The sequence below is a fragment of the Gopherus evgoodei genome, chromosome 1 (genome assembly GCF_007399415.2).
Source record: "Gopherus evgoodei ecotype Sinaloan lineage chromosome 1, rGopEvg1_v1.p, whole genome shotgun sequence".
Classification (NCBI taxonomy): domain Eukaryota; kingdom Metazoa; phylum Chordata; order Testudines; family Testudinidae; genus Gopherus; species Gopherus evgoodei.
Window position 1 is genome coordinate 341437622 of NC_044322.1, and position 27278 is coordinate 341464899.

Here is a 27278-nt window from a genome sequence, read left to right on the forward strand (position 1 = left end):
CATTAGAATAACAATTTCAGCAGCACCTGTCAGTAGAACGTTTAATTTTTATTATTATTCATTATGTTTATTATGGTAGTGCCTAACAATCAGCTAAGAACTGCTGACCCAACACAGAGGACTAGATGGTCCCTGACCCCAGAGCTTACAATCTAAATGGACAAGACAGACACAGGATGGGGAAAAGGGTAGAACGAACGCACAAGCAGAATGAACAATGCAATGGTGGCAAATGTCATGTTCAGGCCACAGGTTTTTTTGGGGGAGGGAGTTACTTAAGAGGGGTAAGCTAAGTAGAAAGAAAAGGGAAGGGAGATGAGACACTGAAGGGAAAGGGGGTGAGGAGGACAGGGCAGGGGAGAAGAGGATAAGGAAGCAGGTGTGGAGTGAAACTGAGGTGAATAGAGGGGACGGGGGAAAGGTTTGAAGCAAGCAGACAAAGTCCAGCCAAAACTGTAGAAAGTTCTCCGAATGTCCAGTGATCCAAAGGTCCCTGCTTTGGCTGCTTCTGCTACTATTGGTTTGAGTCTCTGGCTAGCTCCTCTCTGCAGATTTCCCCTGAAGCCACATGGTAGGAAGGGGGGAGGAGAGGGGGAGAAGAGAAGGAAGGGACCTTCTGAGTCCTAGAGCCCCTGACTGTATATGCATGTGGGTGGGTCTCTCCTGCACTATTCTGGCTACAGAGGAGTGCTGGGTGCCTTGATATTTGATACTTGAGTAGAGTGTTGAAAAGTCATAATCTTCCTCTTGATTGGTCTAGTGGTCACAACTAGAAAGTTCTGCATGAAGATAAATTAAAATTTAGAATCTCTCTGCCCATATCTCCATCTGGTTTCCCATCCTGACACTGACTATTGGAATCTAGATAGAAGAATGTAAGATGTCTATGCTCTATGATGTATAGTATCAGCTATGCTCAGGAGAGCTAGAGACAAGAGTTGAACAGAACCAGATTCACCAAAAGTTTGCCCACATCTCCAAAAATTTTGATGACCCTGTGACAGGCTTCTCTCTTTCTTCTCTTCCAGGCCCATGAACTCCTCTAGTCTTTCTTTTCACACTAATCTGGATCTCACTAGATTCTTCCTATAGGAACCTCCAAATGTACTTCTTGATTTTTCTCACTAAGGCAGCCTAGTCCATCTCCTCTAATCCTGACAGATTTCTTATTGTTCCTCTATCTCCCCATGAGCCAGATGGAAGAGGCCTCATCTCTCACTTCTTCTGACTTACTGCTGCATCCAGGCCCATTTCAGTAAATGAGGCCCAGATTCTAAGGATCTAATTGTATTCTGCCCTGACTACAGAAAGGTCTCTAAATTTCCAAGACCAATACAGTCCACCTGTTAGTCTCCCATTGGGGCTGGTGACATTCATTGCCTTTCCAGGTGCCATAATCTTAGCACTGACCAGAAGTAGCCCACTGAAAGGTGGGAGGACATATTTTTTGCAACTGTTTGATAAACTACTTTCTTTAACTGGAAGAGAAAGTACGATTTGGAATCAAACTATGCAACAGGGAGAGTAGAAAACGAAGGGAGGGCTATTTTGTCTTAAGTAAATCAATATGTTCATTGAGAGTTGGGGTGAAATCAGTCACTGGGAAGTGGCAGACAAAGCACAACCATTATCCCAGGAGACTGGATTTCTTGGAAACCCCCCCAAAAAGAACAGCCAGCTATTGGATTAAATCACTCTGCTAATTCAACAGGATTCTACTGCTGAGGAGGAGGGGGAATGAAAAGAGATAGTGGTACTTTATAAGGTAGATACATTAAATCATTTTAAGCTACCTTCTGACTCTGCACAGAGTTAATGCATACTGTCAGGGCTATCACTATATTTGCACTGCTCATCACTGTTGTGAACCTATCTATAGGGACAACCTCAAAGGGAGAGAGAGCAGTTAAGGCTAAATTCTTCATAAGAGCCTCAGGTAATTCGTGCCCAATTTGAGACAGCTGGGACCTAGTTTTCAGAGGTGCTGTGTGACAACTGCAACTGAACAGAATGGGTAGTGCAGATGCTCAGCACTTCTGAAAATCAGGTCACTGATGTCTAAAGTTGGTCACCCAAAATCTTAGGTACTCAAAATTACATGCCATTTTGGATTTTAGTCTCTATGTCCCTTTGTTCCTGATGAGATTGCTAGTAAGAGTGCTGGTTGTGATGGTCTTTTTGTCATATGGACATATGTTCACCGGCAACTAAACTGAGATTAAGCAATTTGTTTTACATATTTTAGCCATCAGCCATCCTTTGGTTGCAATTTTCAGTAATTTTTCATCAGACGTAGGCTAGGTTTGAACCAGTGACCTAGAAATGAAAGGCATAGTATGTCATTACGAGGCATCAGACCTAGGCAGAGCACAATGCTCTATTCTAAGAACAAGGTTTAAAATATTAACTATATTGGATGATTACATTGCTGCACTCTCTGCGATTAAAAAGCAGAATTGCTGAAAGCAGAGGGCTTCGATTTGAGTGATAACACTAATGGGCCTCAATGTACTTATTATCTGATAACATTAAGCTACTTCTTTCTAGGCAGGTTAAGAATGCAGGACTATTTATAATGCATTTATTTTTAGAACTCAAAAAGCAACAACAGAAATATATTTGAAAAAAAATCACTGGAAGAATCCCTCTTATTTTTATTCCTGGACATGACTGAACGCGGATATAATCTTTTCTCTATAACTGGGAAAAGTTAAGAAGCGGAAAGACCTGACCCTAAGGAAACCAAAAAATCTGAAACAGTGAGAGAGAGAAAATTCCTACAGATCAGAAGAGATACAAATAGGATGGCTGGGTTTATATAAGAGATAGAGACAGACAGAGGCAGAGAGGAATGGAAGAAAAAGGAAGGGAGGGACAGAGGTGTCATGGTTACGGAGTAACTGAGGAATCTGACACAGGAACATCAGGTTAGACAGGAGGGATAAATCTAATATTTAAAATTAATTGTAAATACATAATTTGAAAGATATGCTTTATATTTCCTATAGTACATTTCACTGAGAGTTTCAAGTAAGTTTTTATCAACAGTTGAGACTATTAATTTACTGTTTTCTGATTACACATTATTTCCACTATTCAGTACTGACCTGTTACTCTTCTCTTCACATCAGTTTCATTCTTATTTTTAACTTTTGTTTCTTTCATGAGTTAGTTTTTCAAGTATGAGGAACCACTAAAACCTCAGTCCCTGAGAGTGAAGAATTAAGCCTCTAGGAACTGAAGACAACTGGAATCTTAGTGCTATTAAAAGTCAGGTGAAAAGGAAAAAAATAATAGAATGAAAGATAGATCTATGCTAAACCCTGCCCACCACTAACAAGACTGAATGGGTGATGGGGAACTGAACTAAAAAAGAGGAACAGAAGAACAAAGCACTTTGCATACTGGAACCTATCTCTAACCTGATTCTACAGAAAGGGATGAAAAGCCACACAGCAATGCACCCAGATAGGAAGTGTCTTCCTAACAGCAGGCAGGTGTAGTGATTGTCTGTCTTATGTCCTGAAGCATGAGGGGTTATATCCCTTTTAAATCTGTATCTTGCTTTTAAAAAATACCGTCTGTGGTGCTGCCTGGTTCACTGAAAATATCTCAGACTGCACCATGCATCAAGCAATAAGATTTCTAGTACATATGATGTTGCGTTTTCTAATGTGTTCAATGGACCAGAGAGCATAATTAGTACATCTCGGCAGGAAAAAAAAGAATTAAATTTAAAATGATGTAAAACTTATTTTTGTGATAAATTCCTCCCACAAAGCCTGCTGAGCAGAAGTTTTTAATAATAGAAATCTGTTTAACTCAGCTTTAATTTTTGCTTTTCAGTTCACCTTTGAAAACATTAACATTTCCAGTCAGCCTCCAAAGTTGTCTAGGCTTTCTTTCTTTTGGTCTCAGCTATGAGCTTGGCTTAGTGGGGTTACAGAAACTTAGGGGGCTTCGTGGTTAAATGAGAAGGCTGGATGCCTAACCTTTTATCCATTTGAAAAAAAGGATATAATACCTGCCTACCTCATGGGGGTGTTGTGAGGATTAATTAATTTAATTTCTGTGAGGTGCTTTGAGAGAATCAGATGAAAGATGCTACACTGGGGAAGTATTATTATGATTGTATGTACCAATACTCTTAAAAGCTTGCGTGATTCTCCTTCAAGAGACTGCAGGGATTTTATTTTTTAAGATTTTTTAAATGTTAAATTTGCATAATATTTAAACTGTCCTTAATAAACTCCACTTTTCCCCATATGCCCATGATTAAAGTGATAACTTTTGTTACATTTTAAATGCTCCCAAGGATTCCTGCATGCCACTGACACCATTTAGTGGAAGCAAAACTAAGCCTGATCTTTCTTCTCACAGTTTAGCGTGTCTATGTGGTGTAGACTCTTGGAACAGCAGCCGTCAATGTGTTAGGCAATATAGTGTGATTCACGTTTCTTTAGGTCCTATGTGCCCAGTATTAGTAAAAGGGATATTTACAGAACTGTACAGTTACTGTGAAATATGTGCTCTGTGCAGGTAGCAGCTGAGAAGGTGGCATCTTATGTGCTCTCACATCCAGCCTTGTAAAATAAAGAAGTAGGTGTAGAGGGGGAACATGTGAAGAGATCACCATGTTTTCAGCAGCTTTACCAAACGAAAGGTTACATTATCACACTTCCCTGACAGGCACAGAGGGCCCAGCAACAGTGCCCTCACAGAGCTTCCTACACATTCTTCCCTGGATGGTAGTCGAGCCTGCACTCAGAAAGACGAAAGGTTGGTCTCCCAAACCAGCAGCTCTCAGGGGATCTGCGCAGAGGCCTTTTGTTTCATCTTTATTCTCAACCTCACCCTGTCTTCTCTAGATCTCTATCAACACATCAGAGGTTCACATCTGCTGACATCTCAGAGGAGGCATTCCCCTCTTCCATGCCCCTAGGACTAGATCTTGTTCATCTCCATGCCCTCTGCTTGTGGCATCAAAAGAAACAACATGGCGCTAACGCTCATGTGTTAGTGTGTTAATCCACAATCCTTAGCATTTTTTTAATCTTATTTTAATCCATTTGTAGATCCAGGTTTTGAGTGAGTTTTATTGTACCTAACACTTGTGACATCCAGTTGATGGGCAAGAAAAAATATTCTCTCAGAAAATTTCCACAGATGCTAGCTGCTTGGCTACTAGTTTGAGTGCACACAGGATTGATTCCCTCCCTCAGTTAAGTCCCTCTCTTCATGAGAGAAATACTCTGATGTACTCCAGTCAGAAATATTTCTTAAGGACTGGGCCCAGTTTTTCTGAAACCTCACTGATTTATAGACTAATTGATGGCCATGGGATTTAAAGCTATATGGATTTTGGTGCCTCAAAGCTAGATGGATTTTGAGGGCTACTGTAAACTTACAAGTGCTAATCATGTCACAAAGACCTGGAAGGATACGTTAAGAAAAGCTTCTCATCCATCTTCAGAAAAACAGGGCAGCTATGGTGTTTGAATGGCAGATTTATTGTTCTTAACGTGTCAGCTTTACCCATACAGAATAAAAGTTAACAATTGCAGAACAGCAGGGAGACTACCTATAAAAATGAGATGGAATAAAGGAGGTTAGTTTTGCTCTTTAGATAGCAAGTGATGCTGCTGAAAGTGTAAAGGCCACATGCCAATTAATTCTCAGTGGGTTCTCAATTATCATTCTAAATTCAGCAATTAGATTCCGAAGGCGAATTCTGAAAGGGTACAGATTTTTATTTTCTCCTTAACCATTTGGCATCACTTCTTGCCATGCTGCCAAATGCTGTGTTTTTGTTAAGGATGCCAGTCTTTGCTTTCACGGCTGTCCTCATCCCAAAGATGATGCTTTCACACTTTTACAGTGTGACTCCTATGGCCAAATTCCAGTTAGGTCTTTGACATTTATATCTTCTCTTTAATATTTGAGTACATTCAATCATACCTGATATATTTCAGTTACTCTGAGGGATGTGTATGCTCTTTGGTATAACTACTGACTGATCTTTTGCATTTTACCAGAGTTTTATTTGCAGGTGTATTAACAAGGCATTATTGCGCAGTGTTATATTAGATCTTCAAAGGAAGCATGCCACTATTGGATACCATATCAAATACTAGCTCCTAAAACACTTATGAGATGGCACCTGAAATATTGCACTCAAAGAATTCTGTCAATAATTTAAATAAGACTCTCAGGGCCATTTAAAACTTTGGTGACTTGCAATAGTGGACTCAGTTTACTCGGGCAAAACTCCTACACGTTTTGCTCCCTGAGAGAGAACTGCAGTATCTAACCTGTCCCGAAGATTCATGTTTTGTATCAATTAGTTACTTAAAACAAAGAGTACCATTACTAAATATTTAGTATAAAATTAATTACTTTCAATTATGCTAAACTAGCTTTCTTTTTTAAGCATATGTTTTTAAAAGTCATCAAATAGGAAACTATCGTACTACATATATTATAGATTAAAGATGCATCCAAGGTACCAGGTATTTGCATAATGCTGCTGTTTTTCACAGTTCATATCTAATGTGCCCTCATCATTCTCATCTTATAAATCAATAAGGTAGAAATGTAATAAAATGCATCTGGACTATTGCTGATGTGTTCAGGAAGCAACAAATTATTTCCCCTTACTCTTTATTGCAGGTAGCAACACTGCTGGATTTATTAAGTAGCTGAAGAATGCTGTCTACCCATGAGGCCCTGCTTTTAACCTAGAGAGCCTTAAAATTGAAAAGAGGTGGAGAATGTTCTTTGGATTGTAAATCTTTATTTGTATTGATCCAGAGCTTGAGATGTGCTTAACACCTGAGACCAGACATTGTTATAGGCTTGCACAGCAAGTTCAAGGAGTTGGGGAGGAAAACTTGCAAGGATATCAGGAGGCAGAGAGTACTCACAGCACATTTAGGTCCAAACAGCAATGTTTATTTTGAGGTGCTTCTATGGCTGAACTTAATGCAAATATAGAAGAGAACAAAGGTGGTCGTTGGCTCTCCGTTCTGTGAGGAGAACTGTACGGGTCCTTTCTCCATCCCTCCTCTTCTCCCTCCAGTGAGGAGCAGAAGGAGACAGACTTGGACAACATCCAGATCTCCTGTACACAAATGGAAGCCAATAACCATATTCATTTGCTCTCAATAAGACACGAGAGCAAAAGAGGGGCTGGCATCTCAGCAACAGAAAGTCAATTTTTTCAGAATGAAAATGACCCTTAATTTACTTCAGGCCATCTGATCAAATAGAAGCTGTAATTTATTCTGGTAACAAATCTACCAGAACAGTTTAAAGCTGGAGATAATTGAAATGCCTAAGCTTCAGAAAGAGAAAAATTCTCAAGAAAATGCAGATAAATACAGGTGAATCCAACTACCCAAATTCAGCAAAAGAATTTTAGAACTACAGCTATTTTGAAGTAATTGATTTTACAGCGTCCAGTATTCAATCAAGTTTCGAACAACAAAATGATTCAAATCTTGAAACTTTCATAACTCCAAAAGGTAACAGAAACACAAGTTCAAGGCATGCTTCAAATGTATAATAACGATTTCAATCAGGATTGACTGATAGCTCAGCTTCATCTGCTGGAAGCCAACTGTCAGCTTTCAGAAAGATCATTAAAGTCAAGTCAGAAACAATCATGGCTCAAGTGGGGTATGATTTTACTGGTATAGAAGGACAAATCTGACGACTGGCAGCTTACAGGTGTTGCAGAAGAATTCATTTCAAGAAACCCTAGGTGAACATCATTGGTTGGAACCTTTTCAGATTTGTAAGTCATTCTTTTGACTCATGTTTTAAAAAGTATTGCTTTAATATGTAGTTTTGTATCACAACTAAACACCATTGGAGCCATATGCTCAGCCATATACAAAGTACTCAAGTTCTGACTATATGCATGTGTTGTGGCACTCCTGAGGGTGGGAAAGAACACAATGGAGCCAAAGAACTCCAGGCCTATATCACTACTATGTCACCTCTTTAAACTGTATGCAGAGGTGAAAGTGGGCTGGTACAGCATACCGGTAAGAAGTGGCTACCGGTATGGGCCTGTACACAGTCGACGTTAAAGCACTGCCACTTCAGTTCTTTAACGTCACTGTCCCTTTTGCCCTCCCACCCTGCTGGCAGCCCTGCTGATAGGATCCTTAAAACATGAGGCCCTGCCCCTTCTGCCAGAGCCAGGCACCCGTACCGGTAAGACTTTTATGTTACTTTCAGCCCTGACTGTATAGGTGTCTTATCCTAACTTGTTGGATAAGTGCCTATCACAACTTGTTGAAAAGCAGTTAATCCTACCGTAAGAGGCAAAGTGAGCGCCCAGAACAACATATTCCGGAAGCTTGCAAATTGAAGATGGGGAACCAACCCAGCAACATGAAGAGCCACTGCATCTGCACTTTGCTATTCAATAGCCGAATACATATGTCTGGTGTGGGAAAGAGCTGCTCATTCAAAGAAGTTGGACCCTGTGCTGAATGACAGCTGCCACTATATCATGGAATGTCTAAAATCAACAAACGTGAACAGCCTTTATGTGCTTGCTGGAATTGCTCCACTGGATATCAGGAGAGCAGTCACAAGCAAAATAGAATGATTATGACAGGTTGAAGATACCAGACATTCACCACATGGCCCCATCACAGAAAAGCTTCCTAGCTGCAATGAAACCACTTCAAAAATCACTAACAGCTACATGACAGGAAATATGGTGCATGTGGCTTGAATTACTCTAAGAGGACAAACCAAATGCATATGTGACATTGCCAAATGCCTTCCTGCAGGTGTGGAGAAGCACTGGTTGACCTGGAGATATTTAAATCATGTCTGAACAAGAATCAATAGGTCAAAAATCAATATATGGAAGTGGGACTATTCCAATGATACAGACATACGTGACTGTGGCGAAACACAAACCATGGAACATCTATTAGTCTGCTGGCTCCTGGAGGAACTGTGCACCATAGATGATCTTGCCTGGGCCATATTATGTGCCCAACAGAGGAAAATACTATGATTGTGGTGGAAAGACACGAGAAGAGATGATGACTAAATAAAGTAAGATAAATGAGTTTCTGTTTCAAACTCTGTTTTCTTTATTTATTAATGCAATCCCTAAAATTTTGGAGGAGGCCTACAGGCTATGCTCAGGCATTGCAGGCAAACATTTTTTGACTTTTATTCAGTTTTGGACATAACATCACAAGACAACAACATCACTTCTAATGCAACTTCTAGTATTGGTACGAGATTTTACTGCATGTTCTTTATCCTGCAGTTTATTGGGACTCATTCCTCACCCTGGCACACACACATTACATTTATGCCACTCACTACTCCTCCTGCTTATAGAAACTACTTGAATAACTGTGGATTTAAAATATACACCTTCAATCAGTCAATGCGTTGTTCCTCTGGATATAGTGGAACAAATTCAGCCCTGGCTCAAGTACCTGCAACTCTATTAATTTGGCCCAGCAGTGTGTATTCTGCCTCTTCTGTGCTGCATTTGTTAGAAAGATGTACAGCTAATGTGAACAGTGTTTTGTCATGAAAGGGGTTCAAGTTAGGCCTGGACATAGAGAATAGAGATGTAGATCAAGGGAAAAATCTGTTATGATACAAAAACATATACAAAGATATAAAAATCTGTTATAATACAGGCAGTCAAAATTATTTTTAATATTTAATTTTAGGCATTATTTTTAATTTTTAATTTTAGGCATTATTAAATCTAATTAGGGAAAAAAATCTTCTACCAGTAATGCCTTGAAGGTGCAGCATTGTGTTCCTCATTCGACTGATTCTTTAGGACGACAATTTTCTTCTCTAATATTGCTATTGAATGAGGCTCCCCACAGAGTTTAGCAGCATGAGATCCCTCTTTCCATGAAGCAGAATGTCATTCTTCAGACTCTTCCTTCATTAATCAGTGGGGAGTGGGCACCCTTAATTCATGGTTTTTCATATTTTTATGGAGACTAATGCATGCATATGTTTGGGGGAGAGAGGATTTCATCTTATCACAGAAAGTCAGTCTGGAAAGAAACTCCTGGATTATCCCATACATCACCCTGCACTAGTGCAGGATAGTCCTTTACTTTATTAGTTACTATAATTTACTGTTGAAAGCCTCTATTTTAATCTCACTGGTAAATTATATGCATATTTTCTAAATCCCATTATACAGTATATTTTATTTATTCTAGTCTTACTGTTGCCAGCAAATTAGAACAATTCTCCTCCTTTTGTTGGTAAGTTTCTTTATGAATTTACATACTACTGTATAATCAGACTGTTTTGCAAGGTGGTGCATATTTAATGAATGTAATCTTTTGCCATAGTTTATTTCTTCTAACTCCTTTGTTATCTTAATGACTGTTCTCTACACTCTCTCTGTATCGTTTCTAAACAAAGGCCTTGATTCTGCCATAGGATCTGAATAGATGGGATTTAACTATGTAGATTCAATAGCAAAAGTTAAGAGTCTGTCTTTAGCACCACAGCAGTCTCTTCCTGATAATTTTAAGTTATATTGTTTACTATCCTGGACCCATTTCTCCATTGGACCCCACTAGTGAGGACAGTGACCCAAAAATCCCTTAATGCCAACTGGCAAGGGAGTTACAGGAATATCCTGATTCTGGTATATACATGTTGGTTCATTAAAGAATGTCATGTGAGGTCTTCAATGACAATTGGGGTCACACTGGTCAATATTGTTGTGAAATTTATGTAAAGGTGCTATATAAGGATTTATGCATATATACTGAAAATATGTTCTTAGAGTCTGTATAAAGGTATCAGCAGAGGTGGAGAAAGATTTTCTGTCAGCCAAAGGATGTTTATTCACTTCTCTCTCTCCATCAGGATGTTAATTAAGCACTGTAAGTTAACACCATGGATACTCGCTTACATACAAAGTCAGTGAAAAGATGCAAAGTCAATAGAGAAGCAGCTCACAGGAAAAAACAAGCCACAGCGAGTTATACTATCTCTGAGTACAGACAATGAACTTTGGGGACTAAAAGTAGAAGGCAAAGAAGACACCCCCTTATTCTGCACCCAGGAACTAAATGGGCAGTGGATTTATGTTCATGAAAACAGGATCTCAGCCAACTTTGGTTGAAACACTGCAAAACACACTCAGTGGTAGATTAGTCACTGGGCCAACGAGGCCTGTGCCCAGGGTCCTGGCCAATTCATGCCCTGGAAAAATAGGCACCCAACCATCCACCCAGTGCTCCTGCTGGGGAACGGGGTCAGGGCTTGGGGGCTTGCTCTGCTCCCCCCGCCTGGTGCTTCTTCCAGGGAAGAGGGGGGACTGCAGGTGCTAGAGGTGGGGAGGGGCCCTCACTTGCTGTGGCTCAGGGCCTCCCCCCACCCCTAATCCGCCTCTGAAGACACTAGCTAAGATAAAATTTTAGATAAGAGGTTAACCTGTTAAGTCAAGTTTAGTCTCCAGAAAGCATGTAATAATTTTGTTGTATAAGTAACCTTTTGTTTCCAGTATCATTACTCACTATTACTTGAATATGTGATAATAAACTTATCCTTGTTTTCACTATATCTAAGAGCTGTCATATTAAGCTAGGTGCTGATCCTGAGCTGACTCATCCAAGCTGGTGTGCACACCGTTCCCTTGGGGACAGCTGACCTGGTATTTCTATGGGTGTTCAGTGGAGAAGGGGCTGGATACTACAGCGAAACACTTCAAAGGGGCTTAGGGACTCGGGTGCATCTACTGTTAATTAGCAAGGCAAAGTCAGTCCTGGCGCAGCTGCTCACACACATTTCTCTGGGCTAACAACCTGGCAGTGTCAGGGAGATGACACTCGGTTAAGCACAGGCAAGACATCCCCAACTGCCAGTGTGAGAGTAACAAGGTGACTTACAATCCTGGGTACCCCAAGAACTGTCACAAAAACTCCTATGCTTGTGTGGAGTTGTATTGACCACGTGACTTTGAACAGGTGTTGAGATCATGTTAGCAGATCCTAATGCAGGTTGAGACATAGGAATGCACAGAAAGTCTGGGATCCTATTAATTCCTCTAATACATACACACTTCTTTCATTGAAATCAGTAGGATCTATCTGCGCATATCTGAGGTCAAAATGTGGTCCATACGTACTACGGATGTGTTGAGTTATATTACTTGAAACAGATGACCACTGCAGTTTAGACACAAACAATATATTTAAATACCACAGCAGACTGTTGGGGGTGGTGGTGGTGGAGGATCGAATGCTCTACTACAAGTATCACATGTAGGAACAGAGAGGTTATAATTTGTCTTTATGAAGCTGTGGTTAGACCCATGAGCGGCGCCCGGATTTCTGGCGCCCTAGGCAGAATTCAGGGGGCGGCATTTTGTGCACTCCCCACGGGGCGCGTGAGAGCTTCCGTTTCCACTCCCGTCGCGCCGCCGAAGAAGGACCCTCCGCCGAAATGCTGCAAGTGACAGCAGCAGTCGTTGAGCTGCTCAATTGCCTGCCGCTGTTCTCCATGGCACGTCGGCATAAGGTCCTTCTTCAGCAGTGCAACGGCAGCGGAACCGGAAGTTCCCGTGTGCCCTATGGGGAGCGCACAAAATACTGCCCCCTGAATCCTGGTGCCATAGGCGACCGCCTAGGGTCGGCTAATGGAAGCGCCGGCCCTGGTTAGACCTCACATACAGTGCTGTGTGTAGGCAGGTTCCTTATTATGGAGAGGTGATGTTCTCACCACAGTTAAGGTTGCAATCATAAGCAACCTTATTTTGATCTCCCATATACTTCTGGGTGGCAAAGTTGGTATAACCTGTAAATAGCCAGGTTTACACTGGAGGTGGAGATATTTTCAGACACAGTTTTAAGAGACTCAATTAAACTGCCTTTTAGTTATAGGTCATTACATTTTTTTGGATTTGCATTTAAGATTTCCTTGTGAACCTCTGGATCCAAAAATGTCTTGGTACTAACTGTTCAAACTTCCCTTATGTTTAAAAAGCCATGTAAATTCATTGTGTAGGGCCTATGTTTTAGGCTGTATTTGAAGAAAACGGATTGTAATTAAACAAAGTAATTAGCAATTGCATCTAATTGTAATGATTATAGTATATGAGCAGCTTGACTTTTTTGTAGCTGGTTGCAGCTGAAAGAGAACATCTGAGTCTTTTACCACTTTAACAGAGCTTTTTGCCTTAGTTCAAATGGCAGAGAATTGTGTTTGGGAACTATCAACTAGGGCAAGGATTTCCAAGTTTCCATGTCTAAAATTAGGCACTGAAATGAACGATTCAATTTTTATTCAGCACCTATGAAAAGTGGAGCAGTCAGGGCTGGTGCAACCATTTAGGCAACATAGGGTGGTCGCCTAGGGCACTAGGATTTGGGGGCGGCATTTTCTTTGACAGCAACCGCAGTGGCCGGATCTTTGGCCGCCCTGTCGCCACCGACATTTAGATAGAGGGAGCTGGGGCAGGGGAGCGCAGGGAGGGCCGCCTGCAGCAAGTAAGAGGGGGAAGGCAGCATGCAGGGGAACTCCCTGCCCCAGCTCACCCCTGCCCCGCCTCCTCCCCGAGCATGCCGTTGCTGCTTCACTTCTCCCGCCTCCCAGGCTTGCAGTGCCTAAGCTGATTGGTGCCGCAAGCCTGGGAGGCAGGAGAAGTGAAGTGGTGACAGTGTGCTTGGGGAGCAGATGGGGCAGAGGGGAGCTGCTTCACTTCTCCTGCCTCCCAGGCTTGCGGCGCCAACCAGCTTAGGTGCCACAAGCCTGGGAGGCGGGAGAAGTGAAGCAGCGACGGCGTGCTTGGGGTGGAGATGGAGCAGGGATGAGCTGGGGCGCGGGGGGGTGCCTCAGGGCAGACGTTGGGGGGTAGGAGCTGCCACAAGTGGGGTGCCTCAGGGCAGAAGGGGGGAGCACCTCAGGGTGGGGGGGGGGAGGGCACAAGGTAGAAGTTTTGCCTAGGGAGTGAAAGATCCTTGCAGCGGCCCTGAGAGTAGTTATATAACTCTTCCTTTTAGGCACCTAAGAATAAAAATTTGTCTTAGGATCTTAGTCCTAGCTCTGCAAGTCTGCCTGGCTTATCTGGTAAATGTGGTGTTTGGCTGCAGCAATGGATTCACTAAAGAATAGGACCCAGGTAGTTTCCCTCTTCCTTGTAAAGTAAGAATACAACTGGTCAAGCTGGTTTTGTGTTACAACCATTAAAAAACATCCTGAGCATGGAACTAGAGGAAACATGTGGATCACTCCTAAGCTTGTACAAATGAAGGATGGAAGAGAGGTGGGCAGCCATGGCAAGGAAAGGAAAATGTCAATTAAGGAAAGAGCCTAGGACAAAAATAGTTAAATTTTAGGAGTTAATTCACAGAAAATTAAGTGGCAATTTTTAAAGCAAAATTTTAAATAACAGATTTTTATATCTCAGGAGACCTCAGGGGATTTGGCAGCCGGTATCAAGAGGAGTGCCCCAAGGGTCAGTCCTGGGGCTGGTTTTGTTCAATATCTTCATGAATGATCTGGAGGATGGCGTGGATTGCACCCTCAGCAAGTTTGCCAATGACACTAAACTGGAAGAAGTGGTAGATACGCTGGAAGGTAGGGATAGGATACATAAGGACCTAGACAAATCAGAGGATTGGGCCAAAATAAATCTGATGAGGTTCAACAAGGACAAGCGCAGAGTCCTGCACTTAGGACGGAAGAATCCCATGCACTGCTACAGACTAGGGACTGAGTGGCTAGGTAGCAGTTCTACAGAAAAGGACCTAGGGGTTACAGTGGATGAGAAGCCGGATATGAGTCATTGGTGTGCCCTTGTTGCCAAGAAGGCTAATGGCATTTGGGCTGTAAAAGTAGGGGCACTGCCAGCTGATCGAGGGATGTGATCATTCCCTTCTATTCGGCATTGGTGAGGTCTCATCTGGAGTACTGTGTCCAGTTTTGGGCCTCACACTACAAGAAGGATGTGGAAAAAATGGAAAGAGTCCAGCAGAAGGCAACAAAAATGATTAGGGGGCTGGAGCACATGATTTATGAGGGAAGGCTGAAGGAACTGGAATTATGTAGTCTGCAGAAGAGAAGAATGAGGGGGGATTTGATAGCTGCTTTCAACTATCTGAAATGGGGTTCTAAAGAGGATGGATCTAGACTGTTCTCAGTGGTACCAGATGACAGAACAAGAAGTAATGGTCTCGAGTTGCAGTGGGGGAGGTTAGGTTGGATATTAGGAAAAACTTTTTCACTAGGCGGGTGGTGAAGCAGTGGAATGGGTTACCTAGGGAGGTGGTGGAAATCTCCTTCTTTAGAGGTTTTTAAGGTCAGGCTTGACAAAGCCCTGACTGGGATGATTTAGTTGGGGATTGGTCCTGCAGGGGATTGAGCAGGGGGTTGGACTAGATGAGCTCCTGAGGTCCCTTCCAACTTTGATATTCTATGATTTGATTCTGTAGAATGAAGGGGAACAGCTGAGCTTATTGTGAATACCTGGAGGACAAGGGAGCCCAGTATGCCTTCTTCAGTTAGATTATGCCCATTTGAATGTTTGTAGACATTGTGGCCATAATTTTCCAACTTGGATGCCTAAAATTGGGCATCCAAATCCATAGTTAAGCACCCAAGTTTGAAAACATAGACTTGTATGTTGCTGTATCTGCCTGATGGAAACATGTGAGGGTTTTTCTTGTACTTAATGCACATTTATTATAAACCATACGTGTATGTGAGCAAGCTATCTTTCTTAGGCATGACATGACAGCTGAAGAGTACTTCATCATACAGGAGCTCTAGGAAGTGCACTGTTGCTTTTTTGCTAAGCAGCAGCAGATTTTTGGATTTTTAAACTCAGTTTTCCATTGGAGCAGAAATCAGGAAGGGACATTTTAGTGTCATTTATTTATTTACCAACATGTACACAAGTCACGTTCACCTGCAACAGAGATGGTGAAAACTGCACACAGGAAATTCCTTCTTACAGAAACTTCAACTAAGACACCACTGCCCTGTCACCAAGAAGCAACTTGCTCTTGTCTCTGTCTTTGGCTCTCCTGCCTAGCACACTATTTCCTTTCCCTGGGGCTTTTTAGGCTGGGAAACCCCTAGTTCAAACTGCTCACCTGGGACCATCTGGTCTCAAAAGGTGAGCCTGAATGTCAACCCTCCTTTCTTGTAGCTGTTCTGTCCTTCCAAGGAACCTCAGAAAAGTTGGTTTGACAGCCCATCCAGTCAAAGGAGAGTGCTTTAACCTACACAATCCCACTGACGTCTCTCGGTGTTGAGTATACTGCATGGGGTAACTAAGTCTTTCTGAGGAGAGGAGAGTTTCATCCTGAACGCTTATACATTGATGCCTCATAACATGCATGAAACTAGAACATTCTGCCATAACAGTCTTTTTCCAGGCGTTGATGAAGTCTAAAACCAAGATAAATTCCTATCCTGTGTACTATCACTCTGATTATCAAAATTAGTGACAACATACACAGTTATCAAAGCCACTACTGTTGGCTCCTGTAGAAAAAAGCAAAATATGCACAGCTATTCTGTTCTCTCTTTTCATTTATGGCACAGGTACTATGTGAAAGTCTTTTTAAAGATGCCTCTTTCCTTCAGGTTACAGTTGATTTTGTGTGAAAAATGCACAGATTCTAACACAGAACTTATATATCAGCAAACGCGCATATAGACTATACATTGAAAACTACATTCCAGACTCTATTATAGTAATCAAACCTAGAACACATGTTGACCAGTGTGTTAGATTTACTCTCAAACCTGAGTAAACTAGAGATGAGTAAGAAATGGTGAAAAAAATACAGCTGTCTTGCATACGGAACACTTCTCTCAGTCCTCTCCCATTCAGAATTTTAAGACATGTTTCTTATTAACATTAGCTATTCTGAATGTCAAAAACCCAGACGAGTACAGACTGTTCTTTTCTGTGATTTTGTCACTTTACTTAACCATCTTGTTTTGTATACACTTCCTTGTTCCAGTTTCCAGAAATTATTCTGGTACAAAGGGCTTACTCAAACAAATCATCATTAAAGTCAGTGGGAGTTTTGCTTGAGTTAGGACTGCAAGATTGGGCCCAAGATTAATTTTACAATTATAACCATCAATAATCTCAAATAAATGACCCTCTGCACTATGATTTTTCTATATCAGCTAATGTTTCTATGCTTATACGTTATTGCATTCTCTCATGCCTAGCTGCTCCATAACAATATCAGAAAATGCGGAGACAGATCTCTGGTCCATAGCCTGGCCCTTTTATGGTAGAAGATGACATAAGTGGACAGCTCGGCATTCCCTTTCCATGGGGGGAATCTCTGGCTGATGTAGAGCCAGCACAGCCAGCTGTATGCCATGCTATCTGGCCTCCCTGGTGTACAAGCATGCTAAGAGTGGCCAGGATGCCTTCCACTCCAGTAATTTTTGAAGTGCTCTTAAGGGCCCATTGCAGCTGGCATTTGTTAGAGCAGACCCCAGTCTTTCGTAATGTACGCTCCCAGGATCAGTTGGTTTAAAAGTTGTATAATCATATAATTCTATTAGAACAAAGGCAACTGTTGGGAAACAAATTAAGATACACACAAACATACACAAATTTAAGGGGGAAAGCGTTTTATCATCTAGCTGTATATCTTGAATTAATATGTTCATTAAAGACATAGTTCAATACATTAAAAGAAGTATGTCTGAAATTCTGGTAGGTGGAATTCAGATAAGCAAGCCAAAATTCTGACCCTGTGCACTTCTAGTTGCAATTGTATACTGAGAAAAATGCTAAATGTGCTTTTGCCATACTTAGAAGACACAGAGATGAATTTTCCTATCATAAATTTTCTTTTAAAACGGTAAGTGAATGTCATTCTTGTGGAAAGATACCACACTGACAGACCTGTAAAATGAAGCCCTCAGTTTATCCACAGAGCATGCAGATTAAAGGCAATGGCAACACAAGCCTTCCTAGGCACCTTAACATTAATAGGGCAGTAGCAGGTCCTAGAGTTGTGTGGGTAGTTCAGTCTTCAAGTCAAATCAGTCTTTGGCCTCCGTGTGCTGCCTGATTACAATTGGTGCTAACTGGCACAGTTTTATAGGTGCTTTCAGAGATGTGGACAGCTGTGCATTAGGAACAGGACTAAAATGAACTGCTATACACAATGTAGGCTGCCAAACAAACAGCTTTTAGCTTCTACTGGCTTCTGAGAGGTGGAGAATGCCACATTCCCAAATCACTGTACAAACATTCAATTATTAACCTACCCCACATCCATGGCAACACAGTGCGTTAAATCAGAACAGGGGTTAGAACTTGTGTTGTGGCTTGGAGCTCTGTTGTCAATCACTAGATCATGGCACCTCATTACATAGACTATCTCTGGGGTAGTCAATTATTTTTTGCCAAGGTCCAAATTTCTTGGTAGATGTATATATAGTCAAGGTCCAGACTCCAGAGAAAAACAACAATAATGATAATAAGTAAATAAAAAGATTTCAAAGTCCGTTCAAAAACATCTGGTGGTCTAGATTTGGCCCATGGTCTGCCTATTGACTACCCCGGGCTATCCCATTACATGGGTCATTACCAGTCTCCCAAGCCATCCATTCCCTTTGTTACTTTCTATTGCACAGTAACATACTGTGCATTAGTATACTGCAGGTATTTATATTACAATGCAAAATCCTAAAGGAATCAAAATAAGAACAAATGTAGACAAATGTAGACAAGGATGAAGATGGTAAAGTTTCAATGCTAATAAAATACAAAACAATATGAAAAAAATATTTTATCTACTCCTTCCAGAATGTTAAGTACAAATCAGCAAGTTCTTTAACAGAGCAGAAATTATTGTAACTTAAGGAGGTCTTTGATTTGGGAACTAAAAAATTAAAATCACCCAGCAAATTACAACATAAGAAAGTGTGCTATATTCTGCTAAAAAGAGAGAAATAAATTTTTTTTTAAGTATTTGCCCTGGAGGCAGCACAGAGTAGTATTGTTCCCATAGGCAATCCTACCTTTGTTTTCCAACTTGAGTTCCTCTGCTAGCAAGCTGTCTTGTCTGTTGCCAAGCACAAATGCCAGAAACGAGAGGATCAGGGCATCCAAGATTCCAATAATAGCCAGGATATATGCCCAGCGGACTGAACAAGCCCCAAGTCTGTACTTGTCTGTCTTTTCACCACACATCCGTTTTACCTCATCTGAATCCCAGCCATCAGGAAAAATCATACAGCCCAGGACAAGACAGGCAGCTTGGAAAAAACAAAAACAAAGGGAGAATAATGGGATGATGTGACCAAACTTTCATTTTTTGCATAGCTACATACTTTATTATTAAAACAGGACCTTTTTATCCAGAACTTCAAAAATAGGTTCCTTCAAAAAACAAATATGTCACACAATTATGAAATCTAGTTAAATATTAAATGTAAAAAAGTTACACACCACCAACTTGAAACCCACTACACTAAAAAAAACAATTAAAGTCCTGTCCCTGAAACCCCCAGCCAATTTTTGAGGTTTTAAAATCTCATTTTCCTATTGCTCAGAATGTTTTTCTCTTTGTTGTTGCATGAAAAACTCACATGCAAAAAAAGGACAAAACTGATTAACTAGCTGATATACAGGGAAAACAGTGACACTGAATATGCATAAAGTGCTGTTAAATGCCCAAAAGTAAACAAATGGAAAAAACAGAGAAATACTCCATAAATTATAGGAATCTCAACTATATGCAGTGTAGTTGTAGTCCTGTTGGTCCCAGGATATTAGCGAGACAAGGTGAGTGAGGTGATATATTTTATTGGATCAGCTTCTGTTGGTTAGACAGACAAGCTTTCAAACCACACAGATCTCTTCTTCGGGTCTGGGAAAGGTGCTCTCAGCATCACAGCCAAATGCAAGGTGGAACAGACTGTTCAGTGTAAGTAGTTAGCACATATCCTGAGGGACCATTAAAGACAGAGTGGCCCATTATGACCAAAAAGAGAGGGTTAGGGAGGTGCAGATTGTTGTAATAAGCCATAAATCCAGTGTCTCTGGTACAGTCCATGATTTTTAGTGTCGAGCAACGTTATAAATTTAAGCTCCCAGGCTTGTCTTTTGAAAGTGTTGTGCAGGTTTCCTTTGAGGATGTGGATTGATTGATCACGCTATATCTGATCTCTTTGTGAACAGTGTCCACCCATAGGTGAGATGGTGTTTTTGTCTTTTATCCTGTTCCTGTGTGAGTGCATTCACAAGTGTGGTGGTTATCTGGCTTCCCTCAATTGCTAGGAAGAGAAAACAGCATAAAGACAAATTCCCAAACCTTACTAATATGAGCATATGTGGAGTCCCTCCACCAAGTTATTACTTGACTAAATCTGCATTATTGATCGGGAAAATATGTACTTGACATCTCATGGGAAAATTAAAAGATAAACTGTTTGACTGGAGTGCTAAACAGAAATAACTGCACCAAGCCAGTAGTTTCAAAGGCATTACACTGATGTGTGACTGGTGTAATGCAGTGAAAAATCAGGCCCACCATCTTTGCAATAAGGACAGGCAATTTTTAATCATTCTGCATTGACATTCACCTTAGAGGAGAGAGGAGATGTTTGGATTAGTGAACTGCACAATTAGGTATTGAAGACACATTTCATATCAAGGCAGGCATACAATTCAATCATGTTATGGGGGCCAATGGTAAAACTCTTGCTCACACAGATAACTTCATTGCAGCTAAAGGGTCTATCTGTGTCAGTAGGACTTGGTGTAAAGGTTGTGGAGTCAGGCCTATCATGACTAAGGGTACATCTATATTACCCGCCAGATTGGTGGGTAGTCTTTGATGTATCGAGGATCGACTTATCGCATCTCCTCTGGACACAATAAAATCGATCTGCTAATCGATGCCCATATGCCACCTTGGCAGGAGTAAGCGGAGTCGACGGCAGAGCTGCGGCAGTTGACTTGCTGCCATGAGGATGGCCAGGTAAGTCAAACTAAGATACCCAACTTCAGCAACGCTATTCGCGTAGCTGAAGTGGAAGTATCTTAGTTCGAACCTCCCCCCCGCTAGTGTAGCTAGGCCTTAGTGAATGTAATTAGTATCGCTGAAATTTTTTTAAAAAATACAAAAGGAAGAAGAATCTAAAGATAAAAATTGTGTTAAATTAGTTAATTTATTAGTATGTTCTGTCTAAATGAAAATCAGCAAATCCATGTGCTTTAAATTATCCATTTTAGTGTCTCTGTTCTGGCTTTTCTAGCTTGGAGGCATGTCTTATCTCTAGTGCAAACCTCTGCCTCTTCAATCTGGCTGTTTGGTATACTGGGGCACACTATTCTTTTAAAAGTATATCCAAACTTTCAATGGCCTAAAATGTCACTGGAGTGGAATGCATTTCAAATACGGGCACTGAATTTTTTTGAGAGTCTTAATGCACAATAAGCCACCTGCATCAATGGCTAGTTCAAAGGAACTAGCTGGATTCATGAAAAATGTACATATAAGTAACTTCAGGCCCTCTATCAGGTTGTTGGACAAATTCTGATCTAGTTACAGTGACGTACATATGTTATAACTTGTGCAGTTAGGAGCAGAATGTTAACCTGTATCTACTCTACGGCTGTTGGCGCTACAGTGAACTTTTAGGAGCTGGAACAAGTTATTTCCATTTCAAGACAAAGTTAAGCCTACCAGTTCATACACCTCTCCATTCCCCACACCCAAACAAAAACAACTTCTTTTGCAAAAAACAAAAATTACCCCACCCCAAAACACTTGTTGCTCAGTGACACTCATGTCTTGGAATATAAATAGAAATGGGTATTAAGATTCCCTCAGTTGCTATTATGAGATAGTATGAAAGAGAGCGCAAACATCAGCTAGGAATGGCATTTTTCTTAGGATCATCACAAAAGTAAGTTATTGAAGGAAGCTGGAAAAAGAATGTTTTCAATATATGTTTGTTTGGTTAATAAAACCTGTTTGCACCTAATGCATTTTACAAATTCTTACTGAAGAGCTCATTTGTGTGCAAATATATCTTCCTGTAATACTTTCTAGGACAATTAGCCAGTGATTTGCTGAGTACATGCTGGTTGAGCAAATTAAAATGCCTTTTGACTTCCTTAATTTATTTACTCAATTTCCTCATATCGCCAAAGAATTAATAGAAAAATTATACAATAATTTTCTTGCTTGAACCAGTTATTTATATTTTTAAAAATTACATCTCCCCTTTGAAACATAAGCATCACTCTCATGTGTGTGGTGGGCTTCGTTGAAACACTAAATTCTACAGTTCCTTTGAACTACTCTCCATGAAAAAGTCAATATTTACCTACAGTACTTAGAATTGAAATAACTGTAGGTAAATATTTGCTACATACTAGCAACCACTGCACACAAAGAACAGTTTACATGCTGTATACAGCAGTCACCACCAAAATGACAACATTTGTCAATAGTTTTGACCAGTTATCCCCCAATAAATAGAAACAGGGATTTCTGTGCTGTGTAAGGACAACTGGAAAATATTGAAATTTGAATGTTTTTTAATGTATGCCAAATCAAACATAGGCCCTAAGTATTTCCTGGAAATTATTTATTTAAACTTTGTACCTCTTTATCTAGGTTATTAGGAATACATGCCCTGAGCTAAGCAATACTGTACAGAGCTTCTTAAATAAGATTCTCACATTTCTAATTAAGCTAGAAAATATAGCTGAAAATAAACTCTTTTAGTTCTGGTTCCTGCAAGCAGTTATGCACATGCTTAACTTTACTACTGAAATCAGGAGGACTACTCGCAGTTGTAAAATTAAGCCAATGTGTAAGTTTTTGCAGGACAAAAGCCTTAGGGCTTGTCTACATCACAAAGTTGCAGCGCTGGTGAGGGGGTTACAGCGCTGCAACTTAGGAGGTGTACACATCTGCAGGGCATCACCAGCGCTGCAACTCCCTGTTTGCAGCGCTGGCCGTACTCCCGTTTTGTCTCGGGTGTAGAGGATCCAGCGCTGGTGATCCAGCGCTGGTAATCAAGTGTAGACACTTACCAGCGCTTTTCTTGACCTCCGTGGAATAAGCAGGTATCCCAGCATACCTGAGAAAGCCTTTCTGGTAATCAAGCAGGTCTCCTTCCCCGGTTTGCTCTCGCGTTCCCCGAACCCCCGTGCAAGCAGGTCTCCTTCCCTGCGGTTTGCAGGGGGGTTCGGGGAACGCGAGAGCAAACCGCGGGGAAGCTGGTCTCCTTCCCCGGTTTGCTCTCGCGTTCCCTGAACCCCCCTTGAAGCCGCCCAACAGCGCTGCAATGTGGCCACATCTAACACCACTTGCAGCGCTGGTTGCTGTAAGTGTGGCCACTCTGCAGCGCTGGCCCTATACAGCTGTACTAATACAGCTGTAACAACCAGCGCTGCAAAATTGTAGATGTAGACATACCCTTAGTGTAAAATTTTAGACAAAGGTGAAGCTGATCCTGTAATTCCAGGATGCAGTGCAAGGGGAATATTTCCTCTCCCAGTTCTCTGTACAGTTCAGATGTTTTCTACTGGATGAAGAAAATAGGTCCAGACATTCAAAGGTATTTGGCACCTAACTGCCAAGTTCCCAAATACCTTGGAGAATTGAGGCCTTAGTTGTCATCTTCAGATGTAGGAATCATGTCACAACTTTAGAGGTTAACATAAATAGCTTTCCCAAGTTATTTTTTCTGCAATTAATTCCTAAAAAGTTATATGCATGTTTACCTTTTTATTTCTCAGCTGCAAGAATATAAAATCTTTAAAGAGAGAAAAGACAGGTATAAAATCCACCTACAGATTCTCTTTTGTATTGCTAGAATGTTTTACATTTTAATCCTTCTAAAGAGGATTAGGAAATATTTTCTGTAAGGAAGCAGCTTTTGGATTCATAGATATCTTTTAAAAATAGAAGCCATTTAAAAAAGATAAATTATGTTGCAATTACAATTGAACTGCAGAAAAATCTCTTGGTAATACAGAAGCAGAGCTTGATCCTGCAGGTCTTTTTTAGTTTAAACTTTCATTGATTTCAATGGGAGCATAACCTAAAAAAGGTATGTAGTGAAGCCTGTAGGATATGGTCCATTGTTTGCAACTAAAATATGTAAACAATAACTCCACACGATTGAGCAGAAATTCTTTAACAGCAGATATTTTTAAAATCCCAGAAGCTTTCAGTGACTGAAGCTGTCTCTATTGAATGAGCCATCAATTTCTACAAAACTTAGGCTCCATTAACAACCACAACAACAAAAAGAAGTTAGATTTATGTTAGCCTAATTGCAAATGCAGAATGAATGTAGCCTATTAGCGGTCTTCCTGAGTCTGCAGGTAGTTTATTCCAGCATCTCTGCTGCTCATTATAGCTTCCCAGATCATCAGCAGAGTGAAATTGACAAGGTGCTGAATAATCTCATTGCCACTACTTAGAACCCTTTGGGGGGCAGGGAGGAGCAGTGAAACCAATAAGAATCATGTCTGTTTTACACTGTTTTTGCTTAGGAGCAACAGTCAAGGCAATGGAGTTGTTGCCCCTGAACTTCATTGGTAGATCTTCCCCCATCTTTCACATCAGACTTAGGCTAATAGGTTTATCCCTCTGGCTAACACTAGCAGGCATTTGGTAAAATCTTTCAAGCTCTGTAATAATTAATAACTATAACTCAAACATGCCAGATATACATTTTCTTAATAGCTTTTTCTCAAACAAATGTCTGCCATGAGTTGTCAGTTTCTTCAGGGCTGTGAGTGACTAGACAAATCACTGAAATTGGTGGCAGAGTCTAAAATTTCAGCTCCTGGAAATGGAAGACACTAGGAATGGTTCAGAAATGACACTTTCAGGGAGACTGGAAAAACAGATTGAGTTATTTATGGCAATGACTGACTTGCCACTCAGATCAATCAAATATTATCAGAGTCCCCTGTAGTACTGTACATGCTCAGGTTGAAATAGTGAGTAACTAAAGTCCACTGCCTGCTCTCCATGGAAGAGGAAGTCTCTCACTCTTTCCCCAAGGCATCATGAGAATTGTGGTCTCTAAGGCTGGATTGCAGCCCACAGGATCCTCCCAGTTGAAACACCCCCAGTTAAGTTCAGAGACCCCACTAGTAAAGGGTGCCTACAACAGAGATAACAAATAAAGGGGGAAGGGGAAAGGAATGGGGAAAAAGAAAAGAGGAGGGGGAGGAGAAGGGTGTGATTTGAGGAAGAAAGTGGCTCTGGAATGAAGGAAGTGGGTAGTGTGAAAGAACAGGAGGAGGAGGATGTAGAAGACAGAGCAAGGAAAGGGAATGGAGAGGAGACCAATGCATAGATGACCCAGGAAGAGCAATTAGATAGAATAGGGAGAGGGGACAAAGAGAAAAAATAAAGCAGGACTTTGAGCTAATGAGGTTAATAGTGAAGGAGGTGGCTATATATATACACATATGGAGATATACCTATCTCTTAGAACTGGAAGAGACCCTGAAAGGTCATTGAGTCCTGCCTTCACTAGCAGGACAGAAGTACTGATTTTTCCCCAGATCCCTAAGTGGCCCCCTCTAGGATTGAACTCACAACTCTGGGTTTAGCAGCCAATGCTCAAACCACTGAACTATCCCTCCACCCCATGCCAAAAGAGCATGGAAAATATGGCCAAAGAGGTGAGGACTAGGGGGACATCAGTAAACAGGGATAAATACTGTGTTTTTCTACTTTGCCCTTTACAGAAAGGTGCCCTACTTCTTCATTCTGAAAGATGGGTCATGGCGCTGAGGGGGAGGGGCACAGAAAAGGGCAGATGCCTAGATTCTCTCCACTTCCAGTCCTCCTTGAGTCAATCCTAGTTTAGCCCAATCCCACATCCTTGAACCCCAGCAGGTACTGTGACCTGGCTTTACACTTTGAAAATCAATCTGACTCCACACAACCAACACAACAAGCAAAGTTAATCACAAACAAGGAAGGCAATGACCATCACTTTCAGTGTAAACATGTATACGTTTTATAGATATTTTAATTAAAAAACAAGATGGGGGAAAACCACACACACAAAAGGGACTGATATAATCGAAGTCTGTAACAGATTCTATAGTACGTGTCACTATTTCAATCATTCAGACCTTCAGGACTCTGACAGTTTTATAGCCAGCAACTGCTTACATGCTGAAAATAAAGAGTCTAAATTCAGTCTTTAAAAAGCCCACACTATTGCACAGAAAGCAGGATATGGTGCCTTGTGGTGTTGGTGTGCTCAAGATTAACTTAATTAAAAACAGAAACCTGCATTTAGTTACCTCTATCAATTATTCAAGCTTACAGTCATTGAAGAAATGGATGCCAGCCACACTGACAAACCAGTGAAAGGGAAGCTGTTGCAGTCCTGGGGCAGGACAGGGAAGAGAGGAAAGTTTGGGTTCATATTTAATCCAAATTGAATCCAGTTTGGCAAAAGCCTCAAGATGCATTCTTGCCACACTGTTTTACAAGCAGTAAACTAAAATAAATACATACATAAAAAACCTGTAGGCCATACAAGGCAGCTCCTTGCCTTGTCTTGTGGTCAGCAAACTCCCACCCCTTCCAGAGACGTCTACATTGCAGCAGGAGTGTGCTTCCCAGCTTGGGTAGACAGACTCACGCTAGCACTGTTCCAGCTAGCATGCTGAAAAGCGCAACATAGCATGGGTGGTGGCTCAGGCTATATAAAGTAAATACTTAGAGGTCTGGGCAGGTTTTTACTCAGGTTAATAGCTTGAACTTCCTACCTATGCTATCCTCAGCTACATTGCTCTTTTTAGTGCACTTGCTTTGCTTGAGCTAGTACTCCTCTGTCAACCCCATCTGGAAGCACAGTCCAGGCTGGTAGTTCTTTCCTGGGCTGCCATTGAACTGTGGCTCGTAATTAAACCCTGAAACCCCGCGGGGTTTCCCTACCCTTGGGGACAACACAGGGATGTCATGCAGTGGCAGTAGGCTGCACCAAAAGACCAGTAACAGTCCAAGGAAACATTCCATATAGATTGTCAATACAGTGAAACACTTGGTAAGAGACAGTGAGAGAGACTAACTGCATTCACAATTTCCCTGGCAGCATAACTTAAAGGTATATGACAATCAAAACAATAATTGCCTCATGGAAAAAGGGGTAACTGATCATCTGATTCATGAAATGGTGATGATCAGTGTGTTCCATACCTAAGCTAATTATCTCTTTGAGGAGGTCCTGAAGGACAAGAGGGAAGTCACTTGGTGCAT

General features: G+C 41.2%; 1 protein-coding gene across 1 annotated transcript in view; it reads right to left on the bottom strand.

Annotated features, from left to right (window-relative positions):
* Positions 1-27278, bottom strand: part of LHFPL3 (LHFPL tetraspan subfamily member 3) — a 438995-nt gene that overhangs the window by 116494 nt on the left and 295223 nt on the right. Inside the window, 1 exon segment of the mRNA XM_030553290.1 lies at positions 19036-19272. Within this exon segment, the coding sequence (XP_030409150.1) occupies positions 19036-19272 (237 nt within the window).